Here is a 22,716-nt window from a genome sequence, read left to right as displayed (position 1 = left end):
CCAGGGTCACAGTTAGACCACAGAATTAAAACTTCCCCATTATGTGATTGAGAGTGAGAACTAGGGGTGTAACTACAACCACGTGCACACTGTGGAGTGGCTGACTCCAGGGTTTGTTGTCCGTTTACCTGTGATCTCACAGGCCAGAAAAACAAGGACAAGATGAGATTTGTTTTCTTTCTTCCCATGTATAGACTAGATTGGCTCTTACTGCAGGGGAAAAAACCCACATCTTCAGGGAGCTTGATGGGCAGAAAAACCTGGTAGCCAATCCTTTTAAGATGAGAGATTAAAGATCTCCCCATAGCTCTGTGGAGGAAGGCTTCTGGGGCTCCCAGGAGCTGCTGTAAAAGTGATCTGAGGAAAATTATGAAAGCAGTGAACCCTGTGAGCTGGCCCCTGGGGCTCAGTTCCTGAGGCCAGAGTACTATGAGAGGAGGTGCTTGAAGCATAGCTGCTTGCCTGCTTCTCCTCTTCAGCCATGCATGTGAAATTCCCTGTATACAAGACCTGTGAAGAAGTGGTGTGCTTGTAGGTAGGTTCTATCTTCTCCTGTGCGAGCAGTACGACTTCCTCTACTTGCAGGTGGCACCAGTGTCTGCTTTTCAGCTTGTTTAATGCAGTCTGTTATGCCAGTTCTTCTCAGTTGTATATAACTTGCTAAACTTAACAGTCAGCATGGAAATCTTCCATGCTGTGGATGTCTGCCTTGGTGTCATTTGTGGTTTGGTTTGGTTTGTTTATAAACAATTAATTTAATGTACATTTGATTTCTTTTATATATTCTCCAAACCACTTTTTCTGTGATATTGCTACACTGATGGTGTGTTAGTCAAAAGAAAAGCTATAGCAAATGTTCCAGTTATCCAACTTTTAATTAATAATGCCTCAGCTTTAACAGGTATTGAGAATGGGTTTGGATTTTTTTTTTTCGGGAAGAACAAGATAATGTACAAAGATGTTTCTCACATGCTGAACACCAGTCCCATTTCTTTTCTCTTGCAGCTTTTGGATTGAAGCAAGGGGATAAGAATCACCAACAAATTGAAAAGCACAAAGCTGCAAGATGTCGGGCCGAAGTGGGAAGAAGAAAATGTCCAAACTCTCACGCTCAAGCAGGGCAGGCGTTATTTTCCCTGTGGGCAGGATGATGCGCTACTTAAAGAAAGGAACATACAAGTACCGGATAGGTGTTGGAGCACCAGTTTACATGGCAGCCGTCATAGAATACCTAGCAGGTAAAACAAGAACCTGATCCTGGGAGTGCTGATCACACAGAGAAGCCAGGGATACCCATGGGATGGGATACGAACATGTTCAGCGCTTCTGAAAATCAGGCTCTGCAATTTCAGGATTTGTTGGAATTTGCTTAAAATGCTAAGGAGATTCATTTGCTTCTTGAAGCCAAGGATGCAAATTTTCTCCTTTAGAGGTACCATGCTTGGTCACTAGCTGGAAGGATTATTTTTTATTGCTTTGCAGAGTGAGGAGTTACATCTAGGTAGTTTCTGTCCAAGAGAAAACTGATATGAATTAGGCTTTTGACCCATCTGGATGTGAATAACAGGAGAGAAAAAAAGCAAACCCACCTTGTACATCTATTGTGCTTTTTAAGTTTGTTTCGCTGACTGCATTTCTCCTTGCAGAACAGTGTCAAAGTGTTATGAAACATGGAGGTTGTTAATTTTTATTTTAAAAATCCCTTTGGCTTGCCTAAGTGTATAAAGAAACTGTGTCAGGGTTTAAATCTTACCACATGCCTTGTGTTTTCTTTTCCCTTCCTTTCTGAAACTGACCTCAGAGGAAGGGGCAGGTGTCACATGGTGATACAGTATACTGTGATGTGTTGCAATATTTCAGACAGTCCTACAATCTTATCTGCTTGATTTCTTATTTAATTGTGGAAAATAGCACCTTGGCAAATTGTGACAACACCTGGTGTAGAGAGGATTCTGTTTCAGGTTACTTAGGTGTTACAGATCAAGACTGAGGTGCATTAGAAAATCTGTGAGGAGTCACAAGCCTGGATGGAGTTAGTTGAGTGGGTTGTGTTTCAGGAGCATAGTTCATTGCCAAAGTGGCATGGAAGAAGCTTGCATGGAGCCTGATTGTCCATACAACAACATGCCAGTCTTGGCAAAAACGTTGCCATCTTTTTTTTTTTTTTTTTAAACATATGAAAGCCTGTTCTCACTATCAGACAGTAAAAGCACTATTTTCTTTCAAAGGTGTGGAGAAAATCTGAAATAGTGATAATTTCACTATTAAAATTAGATTTCTGATGATGCCTAATAGCATGTTATAGAAACTTCCACATTTGTGCTGATTAATTGCAGGATGAGAATCGATTCTTTTTTTTTTTTTTAATCCCTCCCCCCACCCCTGCCCCCGAGGCTACTTCTGGAGTTGGAGTGAAAAAGTATTACATATGTGGAAGAAATGTAAACAAAATATTTACATTTGCATTTACATTCACCCTCAGCTCCTTCAAGAGATAAATCCAGAAAAGGAGCTGGTTTTAAAATAAAATGAAACTCCACCGAAAAGCAGAATGAAAAGCCAAGATGGTTTGGCTCTCCCACTTGTTTTATTTATTTTATTTTATTTTTTTACTGTATAAGAACAAACAAGTTTATATAAAGATAATTTAATAGTAGAGAAAGATTGGTTCTCTAAGTGATTTTGGAGAAGATCTTTCACTTCATTAAAAACATATGTATACCCATTATTTGTTTCATACATTAAAAATGAAGTCTTGTAACTGCAGAAATCTCTCAGTGGGGCTGGTGCAGTTGTGCTGTACTGGGGAAGTCTGTGACTTGCCGAGCTTGTTTAGCTGTCTGCAACACGGAGTGTTACTCAGCAGGGATGCTTCAGAGGCTGCAGGGGGTTAGAGGTAAGGTGGAGATGAAGGTTTCGTAGCTCTCATAGCCCCTCTGCCTCTACTACAGCGATTTTTCAACCTTGTTTTTGTTGGTAGGTCCCTGTATGTGGAGGTTCAGGCCTCTTCAGGAATGTCATAAATATGAGTTTCTCTATAGCAAGGTGTGTTTACTTCATCATTGATTGTGAGTCACTTAGAAGTCATCTATACAATTCTGGATGTCTGAGTATTGCAAGATGAAAACCATATTACACGGGTTTTGGAAATTGCACTAACTTTTCTAACTGAATAATGTGCTGCATAGGGACTGTGCTGACCTTCAGTCTGGGGAGGAATACTTTTTTCTTTTCCCACTCCACAGGGATCCATAGCATTCAAAGGGGTTTCTAGGATAAACATTTGGAGGTGCTTGTTCTGAGCTGTGGCAATTATTACAAGGTGTAGTCATAAATTGTCGACAGCACATCTGGTATATGCAGCACTTCGGTAGTGCAGACTGAGTTATGGTCATCTTTTTATAACATACAGTGCAGTACTGTTTACCTATTATCTGAACTAGAACAGTGTATATCTTGGCTCTGCTTCTGACTGGTAAGTGGAGTTTAGTTTAAATCATTAACATGGTAAGGATAGATTATGTGTGGGCCTACACTTTGTTTTAGAAAAAAATAATGTGTCATCAACCAGGCAAGAAAACTGCTAGATGTCTGGGCTGGGGGCCCACATAAACTGTAGGGGAATGCTTTTTTTTAAGTCGCTTGGTTCAGCAGAGAGAGAACGACATCTTGCCCCAGTCCTGTATATACTGCAATAGAATGGAGTAATGTTTCTGAGCAAACACCTATTGCTTGTGGATAGTGGTCTTTCCAAACTAAAGTTTCTGTGCTCTATCCAGAGTTTTGTTTGAAAAGATTACAAAGATGGATAGTTCAATTAAAAAACAGTGTTGCAACGGTCTTTGGTTTTGGGAAGCCTTTAGAAATAAACTGTGGTTTTCCAAGGCTGTTGTCAAAGTGGGTATTGTATATCAAACACCAGTTTGATTAATTTCTTAAAATTATCTGATGCTTCCTATTTCAAATTGCAGTTTTCTCTCCTTGACTTGCAACTATGAAATCGTAGCTGACCAGGCAACCTTATTTCCTCCATTTCCTCCCTTTGCTTCAGGCTAAGTCTGGGAGGGTGGGAGTAAGGGAGTCTGGTTCTTTAAGTGTTTCACAGAAGCGAGTTGAACCATGCTTTTCTGTTACGTTAAAACATTCATGAGAATTTCTCCTCTACACGCCTGGGTGCGTTTGAGCAGAGACTTGATGCTTTAGAAAAGGGGAAGGGTGGTCCCTGCCATCTCAGAGAAATCTGCTCTCTTTGGCCAAGCTGTAACTTTGAAAAAACACAGGTTGCTCATGCTCAGCAGAGATTTCTTTGATTTTTAACAGCTAAAATCTCTGAAGACTTGGTCCTCACTGAATATGCTCCAGCCTCTTTCAGCTCCCAGTGCTGCCCAGACTGCCTATGCACCATCCTCCCAGAGCAACGGGGCATGCCTCAACCTCTCAGCTCTAACATGTGACAGAACTGTGCATGAGCCACTCCATGCAGTGGCTGACTGTGCTTCAGCCCATGGCTACAGGTGCTCAGAAGGACTTTCCCTCTCACTGCTGTCCCTGGCTGCTCCTGGTCACAGCATGCAGAGCAGGGAGTGGGCTTTCTGTGGTCTCAGTGGTCCTGGGCAGCACAGGGGAGGAAGCTCTCTGCTGTGAAGGCAAAAGCTGCACAGATGTGGGTAGCAAGAGGTCTGGGACTGGAGGCAGGGAGTACATGAATAAGAGTTGAAGGAGGATCTTACGAGTGGGCAAATAAATGGCAAGGCATGTCCAAAAATCCTGCCAAGAAGCTTGAGAGTAAGTTGGAAAAATAGGGCATAGGCCAAGGACTGGATGGATGGGGTGCTGATAATGAAGAACCTAGAAAGGAAGATTGAGCCTCATTATTACTACAGCTGAGAAGAGTAGACAGGAGAAATGGAGACTGTCTGGGAAAGGCAACTGAGATAGAAGTCTCAGGTGTGGATTGCTCAAGGAAAGGAGAGTGGGCTATGGAGCTAGGAAAGCAAGTCGTGGCTGGGATAGGGGCAAGGCGGATGAGGCTGGAAGGGTCAAAAAGGACCAGGGCTGTCTGATTGCATTTATCCAGGGCCTAGCATGGACCAGTGATTCTCCTGTGAGCGATCAGCTGTACACATGGTCTGTTGATGGCCTATATTTGTGTTTTCCTGAAGCACCGAGTCTCTTGTATGAGAGACCACCACCTGGATGATGCTAGACATCTTGAGCATACTTATTTCCACTTGCCATGTGGTTCAGGCTGCCTTTTGGCTTTGGTACATGTTCTGTGTCACAAGCTACTAGATCCCTATTTTTTCACTTTGTATGCAAGATTGATTGTGACTGCACCTCACAGCCATTATCAACACCAAATCTGCACTTTGGCTTGTCAATTCCATTATTAAAAAGCCAGCAATCACCACAATGTATCTCAAGAAGAGGTGCTTTTACCTCGACCGATTAGCTAATGTGAAGGAGATCTCATCAGTGTTCTAAGGCTTTTTTTATAATCTCTCTATGCTGTTTTATATCTTAGGCTTGAAAATCATATTGCAAAACTGTAGCTTAATTCCTATCAAGAAGGTTGTGTTTACTGGAACAGTGTTGGGCTCCACTGGCTTCAGAGTTAAAACTCCATGGAAGGATTGGCCTCGGCCCCATAGGATTTATGGACTTGGCAACAGACATATGCCAGACTATGCTCTGAGTGTGTATGGGGGTGACTACAGTCATCATCTAAGTCAAACATCAACTGCATGTGTCCCATAATGCACATTCCTAAAATGTAGATAAAGAATACAGGTGCCTCTTGCTTAGGAAGCAGAAGACATGTGAATGGTGTGCTGGTGAGAGGAACTCGCAGAAGATGTCAATGAAAAGCCATCTTCTCTAAATCAGGGCAGAACACAACACCAGCAAATATCTTCTCCTTCAAAGGACATCAGCTGGCATACTCCTCTCTCCGTTTCACTCATCTGTTGTCAAGAGACAAATCGAGCAGATACCTTTCCACTTGCAAATGGAGGACCAAGGACTCCATCATCTGATACATCTTTTCAGAGCAAAGGTATTATTGGGTAGATTTGTACATGGTAGTGTAACAGTGACTGTCAAAACTTATCCTAACAGGGAAGTGGAAAACAAGATAACCTGTCTGAAATCTTTCTGATTCTGCTATCAGTAGTTCTTGTATATCTTTCTTATCAGTCCAGCTGAGCACTTCACAAAAGCAGGCTGAGTTCAGCTGAACAAATAGCTTTGGCCTGGCTATGATGCTTTTAGTTCCCAGAAACTCCAAATCTGTTGATCCATCCGCTAAAGAAACCTCTTTTTCGTGTATGTCACAGGATGAAAAGACGTAATCCCATTCAGGTCATAGCTTGGCTGCTGCTTGTGTCAGCTGAAAGAGAGTTATGTTCTTCCCTGGTCCCAAGTGCCTATCAAACAGGAGAAAAGGCTCTGTTAATAAGACTGGGTGTTGTGTAGAGTTAGCGGGCAGGTCTAAGCATTACTCCGTTGACATACGTTCGATGTCTGTCTGAGGCTAAGGTGAACTGTGGAGCACATAAATGAGCTTTTAGCCATCTGCGCTGAAGATGTCTGAATTTGAAGTCATGCTTCCAGTGTGGAGGTATCTTGTGTGGATTTTGAATCTTGAGGGAAGCAAGAATATTTCAGATTTCACTTTAATTCTTAATGTCTGCTGCTGAGAGGATGTAAAGTAAAACCAACTTATATCTGAAAATATAAAGATGTCCGATTTCAAGAGAGCTTGTTATAGTGTAGGACTTCATTATAGGACCTATATTGTCAGACTAGTCTCCTTAGAGTTCAGGTAACCTCAGCTGTTTCTACTTGAAATGTAAAGCAATTTCTTTAGGGGATTTGTTCTTATCAGCAGAGGATGTGATAACTGAAGCCTCCAGATTTGATGTTGCATTTTGCAAGTGCCATTTTATAGTCTTAAGACTAAGTCCTTGCCTCCAGTATTAGAAAAATATGCATAGAGACAATTGTTAGAAGGAGGTAAGGCAATTATTTACCTATGCAAATAATTGGCATCCTTTGATAAGTTATATGCATATTCCACAGTCTGCCATACATCATCTCTGCCTTGGATTCCCTTCTTTCCAGTGTCCTGTGGTAGAGGGCTGGCATTTGAGTGTTCTGCGTTTTTTGCTCTTAACATTAGGCAGAGGACATTTGAGTGCACCATCAGGATGCTGCTGGCCAAAGGACCCAGAACCTGGGGGAGTGGGTTGAGCACACAGGTAGCAGAATGTGCCTGTTGTTGGCACATCTGAAAGAACTTCAGTTACCACACGGGTAAGTATGTGTTGCTTTGTTTTTGTTTCCCCCCTGCCCCGATACAATCTTCCTCTGCTGTCAACACCAATCTGCAAAACCCACTGGAGAAGTCTGAGTCTCTTTTCTTGCTTTATGCTGGTCTGCACAATGGATGGCAATCTGTTCCTGCTGTCTGCTGCTACTTTAGCTCCACTGGCAGAGGTCTGGGAGTTGGGTCTGAAACTTCCAGCCCTGCAGCCCCCGCAGGGGTGAATATAGCTGGATTATGCAGGATCTCTTCTCAGTCTCCTTCTCTAAAGTCCAAGTCAAACACTCCAAAGCTAGGAAATGCCAGAGCTGAGGTTGCTGCCCTAACTTTTAATGTAGGCCCGGTGTGTATTTGTGGTGTGATGCTATTTCTGGTCATCCGATCGCACGCTGCTTTTTCCTTGTGGCAGTGGCCTAGTTATCGCAACCACGGTTCTAGTATTTCCTAAAATTTACGTGCTTATCTTTGCCACTTTGATAATGTTTCTTGAAAGTTTTGTGTGAATAATTGTGAAAATTTTCAACAGACACTGGCTGTTTCTTAAACAATCCACTGTGAATATGCACATAATTCTAAACAATGGCTTTTATGTCTCCAACATTCAGTTAAGTATGTGTGCTGTATAGTAGTGAAAACTGGATGACAAGTATGTGCTTTTGTTATTCTAACTGAGTGAAATTGAAAGCTTGTATTCTTCCCATGAACTGAGAGCTAAACCTCTTGTTGAAATCCTTTGGATTTTAGCCAGAGAGCATTATGTAGATTTTTTGTTAAAGTTCTTCATTTTATAATAGTTACAGTTCTTTATTTACTTGATAAAAAGGAGTAAGCTATCATTAATAGGACATTGATGGGCCGTAACTTTCTAGCACCCTGTTACTGCCAGGTGTAAATAAAAAAAAACAGAAGGCAGGGACACTGGATGCTTTTAAAATGAAACAAGGTGTGAATATGAATATTTGGAGCAAAACATTCCCTTTTCCTTCCTTCTCAGTGTTTCAGTAGAGTTCTTAGGTGAGAAATAACTTCTGAGTAGAGGCCAAACTGTGTAAGTTAATTATGCTGATTGCTACAGTTTAAATAAGACATGTCTGTGCTTCCTCTATAACAATTAGAAAAAGCTCAGTGACTTTAGTCACAGGATAAATGTTATTGCAAATTTAGAGAAACTACTTTTGAAATTACTCCTGTTCTTGGAGATGTAGAAGGAACTTTCTACCAACAGCTCATGCATTGAAGCTCTTATGTTGTCTCTGCTTGCCTCTAAGTCAAACCTTTCATATCTTGTTCTGAAATAAAGCTTCTCACAGATTTTTCAATGCCCTTTAATACAGAACTGCAGCATCGCCTGGCTAGTTTGGCTTTCAAAGTATTTCTTTAAATGCACCTCAGTCTTCATCTTACCTGGTCCTGAGAATCCTTGCTGTTTTGTTGGAACTGTCTGTGCTAGGTTTGGGGTTTCATTGCATGCTTTACTGTTTTATTGTTACAGGCTTACTGCTAGATTTTGGACTGCTGATGTACATTTTTATAGGGTATTTCTTGTTTTTTTTGAAAGAGAATTCTGACTTGGGACTTGTAAAAGAAGTGATGTGAACCAAGTTTAGCGTATTTTCTGCTAGCTATCCTTTAGGGAGTTGGGAAGGACAAGTTATTTTATGTAAATTTATAAATACATTGAGTGTGGTTTGATTTCTGCCTTTCTTAGTAGTAAAGACCGCTTAAATTGGGAAACACCCCTGAAAAGGTAAAATGGATATTAAGAAGGAATGTAAAATATAGGTTGTACATAGGTTGCTTTTTTGTAACTCATTTTTATCTCAATGTGCTTACAGCTGAAATTCTAGAACTAGCAGGAAATGCAGCGCGAGACAACAAGAAAGGAAGAATTGCCCCCAGACACATCCTCCTGGCAGTTGCAAATGATGAGGAACTGAATCAGGTACCTGTTTACATTTCTGTGCGAGAGTTATATGCTGTGGCATGAAAAAAGCTGCTGCCATGGAAGGTTAGAAACAGATTAGTCTGGCACATGAATGGGAACACAATTATTAGAGTAGAAGAACACAAGATTGTGCCCACTTGAATAAAAGCAGACAAAAAAAAAGCTTCTGAGATATCTCATCTTAAATCCTCTGGATATAAATTTTGCTTCTTTCGTAGCCTGTGAGTCCTCCTGTTGAATTGGGTAAACTTGATGTTAATTTTTTCCTCAGGGACATCCAATACTTAAAGAAAACGTGCCATATGGAAGACCTTTTCCCAAAAGCTGTAGAAATACGTGTTTTCTGTTGTACCGTCTGTGAGGCCAATCTTGGGTAGGGATCTGGCTCACTCTCTGCTATTGCTACCTCCAGGACTGCCTCCCACTCTGTATGCCCAGGTCCCATTAGCACCCAGACTGTGGTTTGCAGTGCTCTGATGCTGAGGATCACTTCTAAACTTGTTGAGTGAGAAGAGAGATCATGGCACGGGCTGTGAATTGCAGCATTCAGGGGTGCCGGAAAGGTTCAGTCAGCATCAGAGGATCTCCTCTTGGTTGGCCCCTCATGAAGATGGATGACATCATTCACACTTTGCAAGATTCTCGCACTTAATTTGACTGCTTTTAAATAATGAAATTGTGGTGCCCATGAAGTCATCTGGCTCTGTTTCCAGTCAAGGGGACTGAAAAGTCAAAACAGAGGCCAGGACAGGTAGAAAAGCATGCCTAATGCTACCAGCCTGTTCCCTGCTCCCTGGTCACTGCCCTGTGAACTGGGGACAGGATCTACTGTTTTCCACTAGGAATTAGCCAGATTTTGTCCTCCGCCTAGTATCACAGCCCATTCCTATTGTATTGTTCACCTCTGCAAAGCAGGTTCTTGGTACTCATGCTTGCTTTCACCGCATCTGTTTCCCTGCCAAAGGGATCTACAACCAGTCCTTCTTTGAGCAGGACTGTGGTGCAATCATTTTTTAAAGTAGCCTGCAGGCACTTATCTCCTCTTACCCTCATTCACTGATTGTGAGTCACTGAGGACAGGCATGCAGAAAGTCCAGCACTGGAAGAGAGAAGAGTGATGGACCCATACAGTAACAGAGTTCTCTGGGCTGTGCTGGCTGACCTTGCTGTGACCTGCTGGTTTCTTGTTATTGTGGATTTTCTCCCTCATGGTTTTTGGTTCGGTGGGCGTGTTTTTCATGATAAAGTGACAAGGTGCAATGCATTAGGAAGTGTGGACTCTACTTGCCTATGTGTAATATAGTCATCAAAAATAGCTTGAGTGCAGACTAAGAGAATCTGTAATGTGCTCCTGTACACTGCTTCTCCTTGCAGTTGCTAAAAGGTGTGACTATTGCAAGTGGAGGTGTCCTGCCCAGAATTCAGCCAGAACTTCTAGCCAAGAAACGGGGTGCCAAAGGCAAATCTGAGACCATCCTTTCACCTACTCCTGAGAAGAAGGGAAGGAAATCCATGGTGAACAAAAAGAGTGGGAAGAAGGCAAAATCTACCAAGGCCCGGACACCCAAAAAGGTAAGCATTAGGCAGATACGGGACTCCAGAGATGTGGGAGAGGGAGTGGATCTAAGATTATTAGGAAGAATTTAATGCTTCTGCATTGTTTGTTTGTAACAATTGGAAATGGGAGGTAGGAGTGGATAATACACACACCAGAATTTTTTTTTCCTCTGAACTTTAGAAATAAAGGCAAACACAATATTTTTGTAATGAATTTTCATAACAATAACCTTTAAAGCTTTGAGGGAAACTTTTCAGATTTCTGTGTCACCCTTTGCAATACTTTCTTGATAGCTGTTTAGAATCTCTTTAACTCCACATTAACGGTGTGGCAGTGAACTCTAACTTTTAAAATAAAGGAAACTGTGCTTTAAAACTTTTTCTAATTAAGAGATGTCACACCTTCAGTCTTGTACAGTTACCAGGTTGCTGTTAGAGATTTTTCACTGTCCAGAGAACTTGTCCTGACATAGTACATAAATGTCATTTTGACAAGCTCTTTGTTTCATGTGTTCTTCGGTGTGCTGTTGTTAATGGTTTTTAAGAGTTGCAAGAAGAATAAAGGAATCGGAACTTGACCACTGCACCTTCCCTTAAGGTTGCCCATCCTCTGTCACTATCCAAAATGGTTTAATTTGGTAAAACAGTAACCCACATCAGTGCTCTTGGTTTGTCATTCCAAAGCATGTATCTTAAAACACTACCAGATTTTTGATTGGATAGGATTAAATGATATTAAGCTTTGACCTAAGCTTTTTAAACTTGTGTTACGCACCTCTTTCTGGAGACCTCTAAGCTTTAATACATTTCCATAGTTGGGAATATGCAGAATCAAAAAGAAAAACTGAATCGCTTAATGGGATGCTTAACAGGACACCTCTGTGTATTGATCTTGGCTACCACCTTACTTTGAATTGTGCATGTGCAGCGTTTGGGACTTGTTGGGAAGAGTTAGCTTCTTGACATAACTTAAAGCAAATATTCAGAGATGTGAAGAGGTGCTCCTGCAGCTCTGGTAGGAACAGATCTGCTGCTCCTGGAGATAGGCTGCATGAAGGAGTGTGTCCCACAAAGAGGATTTTGCATTCAAACTTCAGGTATTGGTTATTTCATTTTGTCATTCTGACTGCTTGTATGGAGATGTGATAGCTTTCTCCTGTCAATATGGATTCAGATTTATGACTTGTTAGCTAGACTTAAGAGTTTGGTTTTTTTTTTTCAGATCATAAAGTTGTTTTTTTCCTTCAGATTGGAGCATTTGACTGGGTTACTAAGTTACCAAGTTTGATTTATTATGAGCTCTGCCCTGTTAGCAGCAAAAATAAACTAGCGCGCACACACCCCCATAAATACAACCTTAACTGTTGGTAAAACTACAGATGGATGTGGGTGCCCTGTCTCTTAATGTGACTATAGACATATGTAACGCCTCAGATGAGCCACTGATGTTTTAGCATTATATAAACAGTGAAGACCTCTGTTGTTACATAATCTTTGGGGACTAAAAGGCTATGAGTAATATATTGATCTGAGAAGAAAAGATTTGTAGTAACTGATCAAATCTATCCATTACTGAATAAGGATAAAAGTTGATTTTATTTTCTTTTCCTTTGAGAGTTCTTGCTTTTTTTCCTGCCCCCAAACAGAGCAAACAAAAGGACAATGAAAAAGAAGGCGCTTCAAATTCAACATCTGAAGATGGACCTGGGGATGGTTTCACTATCTTGTCCTCCAAGAGCCTTGTGCCAGGACAAAAGGTAATACGAAGTTATTGTTATAACTTTTATTGGGATCATGGCAACCAAGCCTAGCATAAACGGAAGGATGCTTTTGATCTAAACCAGTACAAAATCTGCTCTACATTCTCTCTTAGCGGTCCTAAATTTGAGGCCAAAACTCACTCAAGTCATGGGCATGGTAGAGGGTCTCAAAAAACATGTCTGCAGATAGAAGGGTTCCAAGAATAATGCTGGTCAGACTCTCTTTTCTATAGAGAACCATACCGATTCATTTCTTGGCCTAAGCTGTATTAGAGTTTTGTTCAGTTTGGACTTGGCTGTATTATGCCTGGCGTGCTGCCAAACCAGGTTTAACCTTCTAGGCTATATATTATTTATAAAAGAGTATTTCTGGGCCAGGTCCCAGGATCACCCAGAATTTCTGCATGTTGGTTTGTGCCAGAAGCCTGGATGCTCCATCTGAAAGTAGGCTGTGGGGTGCTGTTCTTTCACTGTTCAAACTGAGGACCTCACCAGAGCTGCAGGGCATGCCTATTTCTCCATCTCAGCGCAGACTGTGACACCTTGCCTGGACAGAGTTAGAAAACTGTTCCTCTGAAATACCTGCATATCCTTGTGTCCAGCCAACTGTCTGTCCCATTTTTTAATTATTTTTTTTCCCCCCTGAACTCACCAAGAGGGACAGATTCTGCCTGCCTTTAATTTCTGGAGCCTCTGAATGAAACTGGAGATTTTTCTTACAGGTTTAACAATGGAGATATAGTCAAGGTTATTATTTCCAATAGTAAGGTCATCTGGAAAAAGTGTTCTTCCTGAAACTGCTTCTGTAAGCTCCCTGTACTGATGGTATACCCTGTTGTATGAAGCAGCGCTTAAGAGTTCAGTGCGTCTGATCCCATCTCTTGCTAAAGCAGTGGTCTAGGATGGGCCAGGCACATACTAGATCCAAAAGATTGCTCAAAGCAGTAATCTGGTTAGGTAAATGGAACTTGGATCTCCTTTACTAGAGTTCATTCCTGTCCTAAATTCCTCCAGAATCTGCGTGGCTTCTCATTTTGTGCTCGAAAATGTGCAGTTCTGGTTAGGACATAAATACTACAGTGTATTTTGGAAGAAAGGTGGTATGCCGGGCACATGTTCAGCAACTCTAAAGTCTTTAACGGCTTTTAGGGTTTCTGTCCTCTGTTGTTGCCCAAAGCGATGAGGCTGTGAAATCTGGGGAACAGCCACCTTTGAGCACCTTAAGACAGCAAGTTTTGCCTAGTTCCTGTATCCAGCTGTGTGGGTGGGTAAAGCATTCCTTATTTTATTTATGCCAGGAAGGCAAAGGGAAATTAATTACTTTGGTGAAGCCTTTGTAGATCAGGATAGTGTTCATCCCTCCTTCTCAGTCCCTACAGTGGTTTACAGGGGGCAAGTGTTTTCTACAGGAGAAAAGCTTTTTAATTTTAGTATTTTTCTCTTTAAACAAAAGCGTTTTCAGTCAGCCCTTTCTTTTCAAAGCATGATACTAGAACATGAATTTTCTAGTAGTAAATTTTTCTGGAGCAAGCTCCCAAGCTGTGGGCATATCACAAAACAATCTAAGTGGTGTACAAATTAATCAATTAAAGGCTAAAAATCAGAATCACATATATAGAACACAATAAAACTACTGATCTCTGAAAGACTCAATCCAGCCTGCTTTCTTTTTTTTTTTTTTTTTTTTTGGTATGAAAATGATTTTGCACTTGGATTACTATTTTATTTTTTTCTACTCTTATTTTACAGCTTTCTCTGACACAGAGTGACATCAGCCATATTGGCTCCATGAAAGTAGAAGGCATCGTTCACCCTACAACTGCTGAAATAGACCTCAAGGAGGAAATAGGTGAGGCTCTGCTACACGCAGAAAAAACAGATCTAGAGTTGGAACAGTAGCTGGTCTACTAGCTGCCTGCTGAGATCCCGTCCTGTTTCATCTGAATCTTCCCCAGGCCATAAAATATCACTTACAACACTTCTGAAAATCAGGCTGGATCTGACTAGGTATAACAGGCTAATCGCTAATTTATCTCTTTTTTTTTTTTTTTTTAATGATGGCTTACGACAATCAAAAAACCAGATAATTTGTTGAAGCACATGAGCAGCAAAGGTGTAAATAATAATTATTGCAGTCTTTATTGGATTGTTTTACATTTGAGACTGAAAATTCTGTGAAGAAAATTATACCTTAACTCTTCTAATTACGCTCTTCATTGTAGGATTTTACATACTTTAGAAATACTCATGTGCAAAGCCTTATACTGCTCATGTGAAATAAGGCAATAGTATTACTGTTGGTGTACAAATATGGAAATTGAAGCAAGAGGGAGGTAAAAAAAAGAGATATGCAGTCAGTTGCACAGAGAGGCACAGAATTGAGTGGCAGGCTTTTGGGTCCTTGTTTTATACAGTCGGTCGTCAAGACCTTCACTGGCATCCCAGCTGTGTTTATTTCAGAAACTGCTAGAGTTCATATGTTTAGTTGATTTTGGAGGCTGAAAATCCCAGTCCTCGCTATTTTAGCCATAAGCCAGAGTAAGATAGCATTCTTACAGATACTTATTAATTTCCAGTAATAACATACAGGGATTTTTCAAAACCAATAAAAAGTAAACTTTATCTGTGGCTAGATAGAGTGGTAGAGATAAACTTCAGCTCCTGCTGATAGAGGGGAAACAGGATGATATGTGTACAATGTTCTTCTTCTAAATAATGTAGAAGTTTGGGTTTTGGTTTTTTTTTTTTTATGCTGATACTTTGAAGCCAAGGCCTCTTGCTCTGTGTCTTTGCAGGGAAGGCATTGGAAAAGGCTGGAGGGAAAGAGTTTTTAGAAACGGTGAAAGAGCTTCGCAAATCTCAAGGACCTTTGGAAGTTGCTGAAGGTAAAAAGGACACTACACTCTCTTTCGGAAACAGCTCATTCTGTATGTTCTTTTCTCTGGACATTCTGATCTCTTCTTGACTACCTATGTGCCTTTGCTTATGTGATGCAAATGCTTCTGTTTCTTGTTCAAAGCTGTTGCTGATGTGGACAGCCTGCTTGGTGTGGGGGGAAAGAAGAATAGGATACCTGTGTGCTGTGCACATCCAGTCTTTGAGTTTCTAGGTGCCACCATAAATTACAGCAGGATGATTAATTTACTTTAGACAATTTCTGTCTGTGAGAGACCAAAAATGATGGAAGACTTGTGCTGTCACCGTTGTGCCATCTCTCCTGTCCTATTTTTGTACTGTGTTCGTTAGTGAGGATCAGAAACAGCTCTCAGTCTAACGTAAGAGGTATAAGAACAGTGATATTTTATAAATAATCCTGCTTTATGCATATTTCATGAACAGTATAATCCAAACAATTACCTTACTTTGAACACAAATAAAGATGTGATACGATCTTTAGAACTGACATGCTTTTTGGAAGAGCAACTGCTGCTCTTCTCCCAGGCAGTACAGCTACATTATAGAAATACAAATTACAGAAGAACTTCCTTTAAATGTTTAACATATCTGTAGCAGTGAATAGTTTGGGGTTTGAGATTATGTCTTCCTTTGTCAACAAATTAAACCAATTCATGGGGGTTGAAGGTGGCTGGAGGGCAGATGGAGAGAAGTTACAATATATCTTCCAGTGCCTCATTTGGCTTTGTATCTCAATACCCAAGAAACTAAATGCTTCAAGTAGTCTAGTTTTTAAAATTGCTTAAATGAATAGCCTAGTTTTATAATCTCAAATGACAGGGAAAATTTTGTACAAGATACTTTGCTTCACTTTTGTATTGAATCAAAAATATATGCTGTAACATCTAAGTAAACTACTTTTCTCTGTCAACATCACTATCTAAGTAGAAAATAGACTCCTCCTATGCTATTAAACCAGTTCCAGGAAGGAAGTTAATCTTAGTTTATTTAATAGATAGGAAAATGTACACTCTAAAGCATTGTGTTGAGTTTCTATGTTTGAAATTGCCCCTTCTACAGGTTTTGAGGCAAGCAATAATAAATGGTTGTTAATCACTGGAGCTCTACTGCAAACACTTGAGCTCCAGCCTAATGGGTTTGAATTAAAGTGCTGCTTGCAGGATACCTGTGTTGTTTTCAGTCAATTTGCTCCCTGTGGTTAAAGGCCTGACATTTCTCTTCTGGTTGAAATTTAAGCAGCACAGTGAAGCATTAGACAGAATTCCTGTAGCATTACACAGGATTCCTCTATGCCTGAAAAAGAATTCCTCTGTGATGGTGGACAAGTGAATAAATCCAAGTTTTTCATCCTTAGGCATTAATTGCACAGCTAATTTCAGGGTGTTTAACCTGAGATTCCAGAGACCCAGATTTTCAGAAGTGCTAATGGTCACAATTGCAACAAAAGCAAACTGATGCCATGCTGTGGACTCTGCAGGTCCTGGAGAAGTATTATGCTTTCTGAAAAATTAATCCGAGATTCCTAATTGGACATAACTGGTGGAGGTTTTCAGCAAACATCTTTGACTTTCGTGTTGTCATCTGAAATTACCCAGCTGTGAAGTGGGTCTAAATATTACTCCCTAACACTCTGGAGCTGTAATGATGATGCAGGGTATTTGTGCAAAGCATGCACATAAGGCTGTGACAGCACTGCAGAAATGTCTGTTGGGGGATTAATGATACTGTGTTCAGTGCAGGGTTTTGGTGCTTTGCATAAAACAAATCCAGAGGCCATGCTTAATGAGAAAGCTATAAAATACTATTGAATAACTGTGTGTTAACCAAATGAGCGCTGGGTTCTTTGGTCTCCAAAGAAATAATAGTTGATCACAAAAGTAATGACAAGACAGCCAGATGATGACTGCAAGTGAGCCATTGTGGCATATTTTGATCCCTAATGTACTTCTTTGGAGAGGTAATGTAATTAAGGAAGTACTTTGGATTGAGAGGGCATTGCAGGGTGGTTTCTATTCAAAACTAAATGTTATATTTTTGTTTGTGTTAGCTGCACTTACTCAGTCTAGCGGCCTAGCAGCAAAGTTTGTCATCCACTGTCACATCCCACAGTGGGGCTCAGACAAGTGTGAAGAGCAGCTTGAAGAGACTATCAAGAACTGTTTAACAGCCGCAGAAGACAAGAAGTTGAAGTCCGTGGCTTTTCCCCCGTTTCCCAGTGGCAGGTATGACACTTTCTGTATAGGAGGATTCTGTGTCGGGTAGCAGTGGTATAATTAGCTGTCAGAGCGCTGCCGCTGTGATAGCGAGAGGTACCCTCTGGTCCATGGCACAGAAGGTGTGGCGGGGCCATCTGACACCATGCTTCTCCAGATTAAAGGAGCTTGATGTGTGGTGTTTGCATGGAACGACCAGAAAGCCTTTATATAGAGAAATTAGCTAACCCACAGGAGAGCTGAGTGGACTTGCTGTGTTTTCTATTGCTAGGCAGTAACTTTCATTCTTCTTCTATGGGCCTGCACCACCTCAGTTTTTATATCCCTTCATTTTGCTGTGGTGAATCTTACTAAAGCTACATTCATACTAGTAAGTTCATACCAGCATAATACGGGAGGCAAGTAACAGTAACCTGAGCTAGGTAAATGTAGGGAGTTCACTTAAGTCATCCCAAGAATATATATTAAACAGAGTAGACACACAAAATGTTTTCTTTCAAAAGAAAATATATGTTTCTCAAATATAGTTCTGCTTTAAAAAGGGAACTATGAAATCAACAGTGAAACTATACATTTCTTCTCAATAACTAGCAAATGTGCTTGACACACAAAGTACTTACCTTTTTTCTTTTTTTTTCTTTTAAAACCAACAGTTTGTTAATCTTGCTTGGTCTCTGATCACAAGAAACCTTACACAAGCCCTGTGGACTGCAGAAGTTGTTCTTTCGTGATGAAGCATGTGAACATCCTTATGTTTAATTTGAAGTGTAACTACTGATTTTGTTAATAATGCCCAAAGAGTAGCGTACATAGTACGGTCCAGTTGTGTTGGCCTGCCAGTGAATAAAATGAAAGTAAAACTGTGTTTTGGTCAGGGAAATCGCCACACATCACTGAATACACAGGAGGTGAAAATGCCATTTTTACACAAGACACTTTGCAAGACAAAATAATATTTTTATGGATCAAGACAAAAAAATCAAGAGGCAAGGCAGACACAGATCTTTTGTTTATATAAATATATATATTTTATATATATATTTTGTTTTTATACACAGATCTTTTTGTTTATAGTGTTCAGTCAAAGCAAAATGTGCTAAATTGTTTTACCACCCTTTATTATTAAAGTTCAGCTTTCAAAAATTAACTGTAGCTTTTAATGCAAATAGAAATGGTCTCTATAGACCTCATGTCTCCTGTGAGTGTTACCTAAGAATAATCCAGTCTTGGAGCATTAGTCTTAGTGCAGATTCTTCTGCTGCTTAGTTCCACTTCACACTCTGTTGCTCTTAAAATTACTCCTGCTAACAGAAAATAGAGTAAGTCTTAACAGGTGCTGCTGGTTTATACTTAATTTATCAAAGGACCTCAAAGTTATCTGAAAAAAGGCACTTTTTTTTTTTTCCCAAATAAGACTTAATGGTTTTGCTGTCATTTTATTCCACCTACATGTCTGCACAAGAAATGCTGGTTTTATTGTGTAGATGAGGAATTATGCTGTATTGGGTCTGTGAATTTTCATCTTTCCTGTGTCCCATCTTAGGGACTGTTTACAGTAACTGGTAGAATGTAGCAAGAGGTGGGATAGCTCAGTTGTGCCAGGGCTTTTCACTTCTATGATCTTGGCATTTAAAAGTAGAGAAATGCAGTTTAGATTAAATTACTGTGCTGTGAAGCAGATATAAATCAACTGAAAAACATTTTCAAAAAGTCCTTATCGATAGCTTGCTGCCAGAAAGGCTATTTAGCTGGGTTGCTGCAGATACTGTCCAGGGACTGAGAGTAGGAGAATCTGTTTGCTAGTAATCGTTTGGGTTACAGTGAATATTGATACAGCGGTTGTTGACAACTATTTTTTGGATGATATTTAATGTAAATATAACTAGTCTGAAATGACTTAACATGAAGTTGAGTAAGGAGAATTGAGTAGTACTAAACTTAGAAAGGGAAATAAAAACCAATGCACATCACAGTGCTATCAGAGAGTGGGGGAAAAAGAAAAAAAACAGTGCAAAGGCAGTCCTGGATGCTATTAAAAGAAATACTGTAATATTTCAAGTGTAAGGATTGTTAAGCACTGGAATGGCTTATCTTTGTATTTTGATGTAGCCCCACCACTGAAAGATCTTTAAATATATAGGTTAGACAAACTTTTTTCAGAAGCAGAAAAGTTATATGTAATCCTGCCTCAGAGGAAAGATGTAAGCTAGGTTGTGCTGGCCAATTTCTTTGGCATGGATCTAACTTCGTCTGGAGCATCATCATGCAGTAGAATCTAGATAGCAGGCATTAAACTCAAGAGCAGCCAGCTGAGTTATGCCCAAAGACCTATCTGAAATCTCAGCTGGGTCTTAAGTCACTTGCAGACAATTTGGTATGTCCCAGTAAAGTCTCATCCAGACTTTCCAAGGTACATGGCTTCCTACATACTCATGTAGCAAGCACTGCATCGACACTCTCCAGTGTTGTGCAAAATCAGAGGAACTGTTATGAGCATTGTCAGGCAGCAGAGAAACTCCAGCAGGGAATGCAGGAGAGTGTCTTTCCCTCCAGATGTCAGTGGCAGAGACGCACAGGTATGAGTGGTCCTTTCTAGGTCAAGGAATTTGTTTAGTATTAGACAAGTAGAACAATTGTGAGTAGAACAACCTTCTTGAGGGTGAGCATACTGCAAGGCAGAATATTTCATTAGACCAAGTTCAAACTGTAGAACAGTTCTTGAAATTATGTCCAGTATTATAGCAGTCATATTTTTATATAAATAGAGATGCGAAGCAGCTGACCTTCATAGTAACTGTGCTCTTTGCGATGTGCTCTCAGCCCATTCCCTTGTAGTGCAGAGATGAGGATGAAGGAACTGTGTTGCAGCTGAATGGTTTCATGACTTGAAAAAGGAGTATGAGAATGATTAAGATGGAAAAAATGCTGCTGCCAAGAAACTTGAACCTCAAGGTTGTAGAGCAGGTGCCTCAAGACTTGTCAACACAGTTGAAAAGTCCACATGCTGTAAAGACTGGAGCTGTTAGCTTTTCAGAGTGTAGGTTAGAGAATATTACCATCAAAATGAATGAATGAATGCGTCTTGGCCTTAACTTGGCTTGGGTTTGTAATTTCAATTATTTTCACCGAAGTCTCAAGCAAAGTATTTTTAATGACAAAGTGAGGAAGACAGCTAAGTGGTTGCTGTATTTTTATCTTCTTTCTAACAAAAAAAGTATAATCATCCCTTGAACTCTTTAGCCTGCCCAGCATGGCATAGAAAAATTTAATTCTAAGGGAGAGCATTAAAAAACTTTGTGTAACTATAAAAAGTAGACGCAAGTGAAAACAGTAACTATGCCAGCAAGGAAGCTAATACAGCAGCAGATGAATATTGCTGTCAAAACCTTGGGGTTTGCTTCTGGGATTTCCACATTGTGAAACTGCAACTGGCACTATCTTAACAGCAGCCTGTAGTTGGTACAGCTATGGCTTGTTCTTTCAGCATCACATGTGCATAATGCTTGCACAGATGGCTGACATTCGCTTTGTTCTGTTTTCTTCCCTTTCCACATAGAAACTGCTTTCCAAAACAGACGGCAGCCCAGGTGACTCTAAGAGCTATCTCTACCCATTTTGACGGCACCAGCTCTTCCTCCCTGAAGAACATTTACTTTCTGCTCTTCGACAGTGAAAGTATTGGCATCTATGTGCAAGAAATGGCCAAGCTAGACACTAAGTAGCAACAGCAGCCAAATGAAACTTTATTTTTCAACAAACTTGAGTAGCATTAAAAGCATTAGAGGTGGGTTTTATTTTTTCAATGTGATGAGGGGGAGTGGTAGTAGTGTGATGTGTTGTGACTTAATGGAGAGCTGTGACTAGAGATGAGAAGGGTTTAGTCCGATTTCTTCATGCTATCAGCATCCCCTAGCCATTTATATCACCTTAAGCAATTGAGTTACCGTCTACTTTTCAGGAGTTTTAGTGTCCCTTGCTATTTTAGTTTAGAAGTTTTTAAAAGAGTAACCTCATTTTAGATTTGTAGTGATAAATTTTTCACACACGCGCACACACACACACACTCTTTAAAGAAAGCTCTTAAAAATATTCTGCTCCTTTTTCCCCTCCCTTGAGGGTAGGTGGTAAACTTCTGCCCCGAGCCCCAAGCGAGGGGAAAAGGATTTTAGAAGTGATGCATGAGGAGCGTGTTTTGCTTTTAACTCACAATAATCTCTGTAATTACTGAGAATATTTCATGGTGACTTTCTTTGTTTTATAAGAAAAAAAGAAAAAGATGTGTCAAGTGTGGTTTTTATTATAAATCCTACTTTGCTCTGGGCATTTCTCACCTTAAAAAAAAAAAAAAAGCAGGGGGTGGGGGGGAAGCAGCAGCATCTGTAATTAAGTACTTGCTGTATCCTACTTGGCACACAACTAACCAGCCCCTCAGCTCTTCTGGCTGAAGTATAGTGCTAAGAGATGTAATTAAGGCTGCTGTGGAGATGTTGACACAAAGCTGCATTATATTCTGTTGAGTTCCAGGACTACCCTAGCTTCTTCAAGGCTTTAGGCAGGCTTTCCCCAGGCAGTGCTGTGAGCCATTCTTCTTGCACACTGGAAAGTAGATTTCAGATCCGTAAGAGGCAGGTAGTTTTTTAGAAGAGCAAGAATAGAGAAAGCCAGGGCAAAACCACATAACAAACAAACCACAGAGACTTTGAAAACCACAGTGTTTATTGTTACAAATCAAGGTAAACCAAGTTTCTTGCTCGGAGCTACCTCAACAGGGAAGAAAAAGAAATATTCCTTCCTTGTTTTTTATCATGAGAACTCCTGTGCACTTCATTTGGAAAGTGCCTCCTTCTCCTTTACAGCAAGGCAGGCCACCTCTTTAATGCAACATACTGATGGGTGGCTTTAGCAGGTGCTGCAGGAGACAGTATCGGTTTTGTCCAAGCAATAAAAGCGCACCCTCACCCTCTTACAGTTGCTGTATTCCTTGCTGGTTTGTTACTGATC

The 22,716-nt window shown here is 40.4% G+C and overlaps 1 protein-coding gene across 1 annotated transcript; it reads left to right on the top strand.

The window, feature by feature from the left end:
• Positions 1–1,066: 1,066 nt before the first annotated feature.
• MACROH2A2 (macroH2A.2 histone) lies at positions 1,067–21,437 on the top strand (the record flags this gene model as incomplete). Its single annotated transcript, XM_082002395.1, has 8 exons — positions 1,067–1,238; positions 9,160–9,266; positions 10,644–10,841; positions 12,473–12,583; positions 14,336–14,435; positions 15,382–15,471; positions 17,550–17,724; positions 21,272–21,437. The coding sequence occupies 8 exons, from the start codon at positions 1,067–1,069 to the stop codon at positions 21,435–21,437; spliced, it is 1,119 nt and encodes a 372-aa protein (XP_081858521.1).
• Positions 21,438–22,716: the final 1,279 nt, after the last annotated feature.

The sequence above is a fragment of the Phaethon aethereus genome (genome assembly GCF_964289735.1).
Source record: "Phaethon aethereus genome assembly, chromosome: 7".
NCBI lineage: Eukaryota > Metazoa > Chordata > Aves > Phaethontiformes > Phaethontidae > Phaethon > Phaethon aethereus.
Note: the sequence above shows the minus strand (reverse complement) of the source record. Positions and strands in the feature narration are given on the sequence as shown.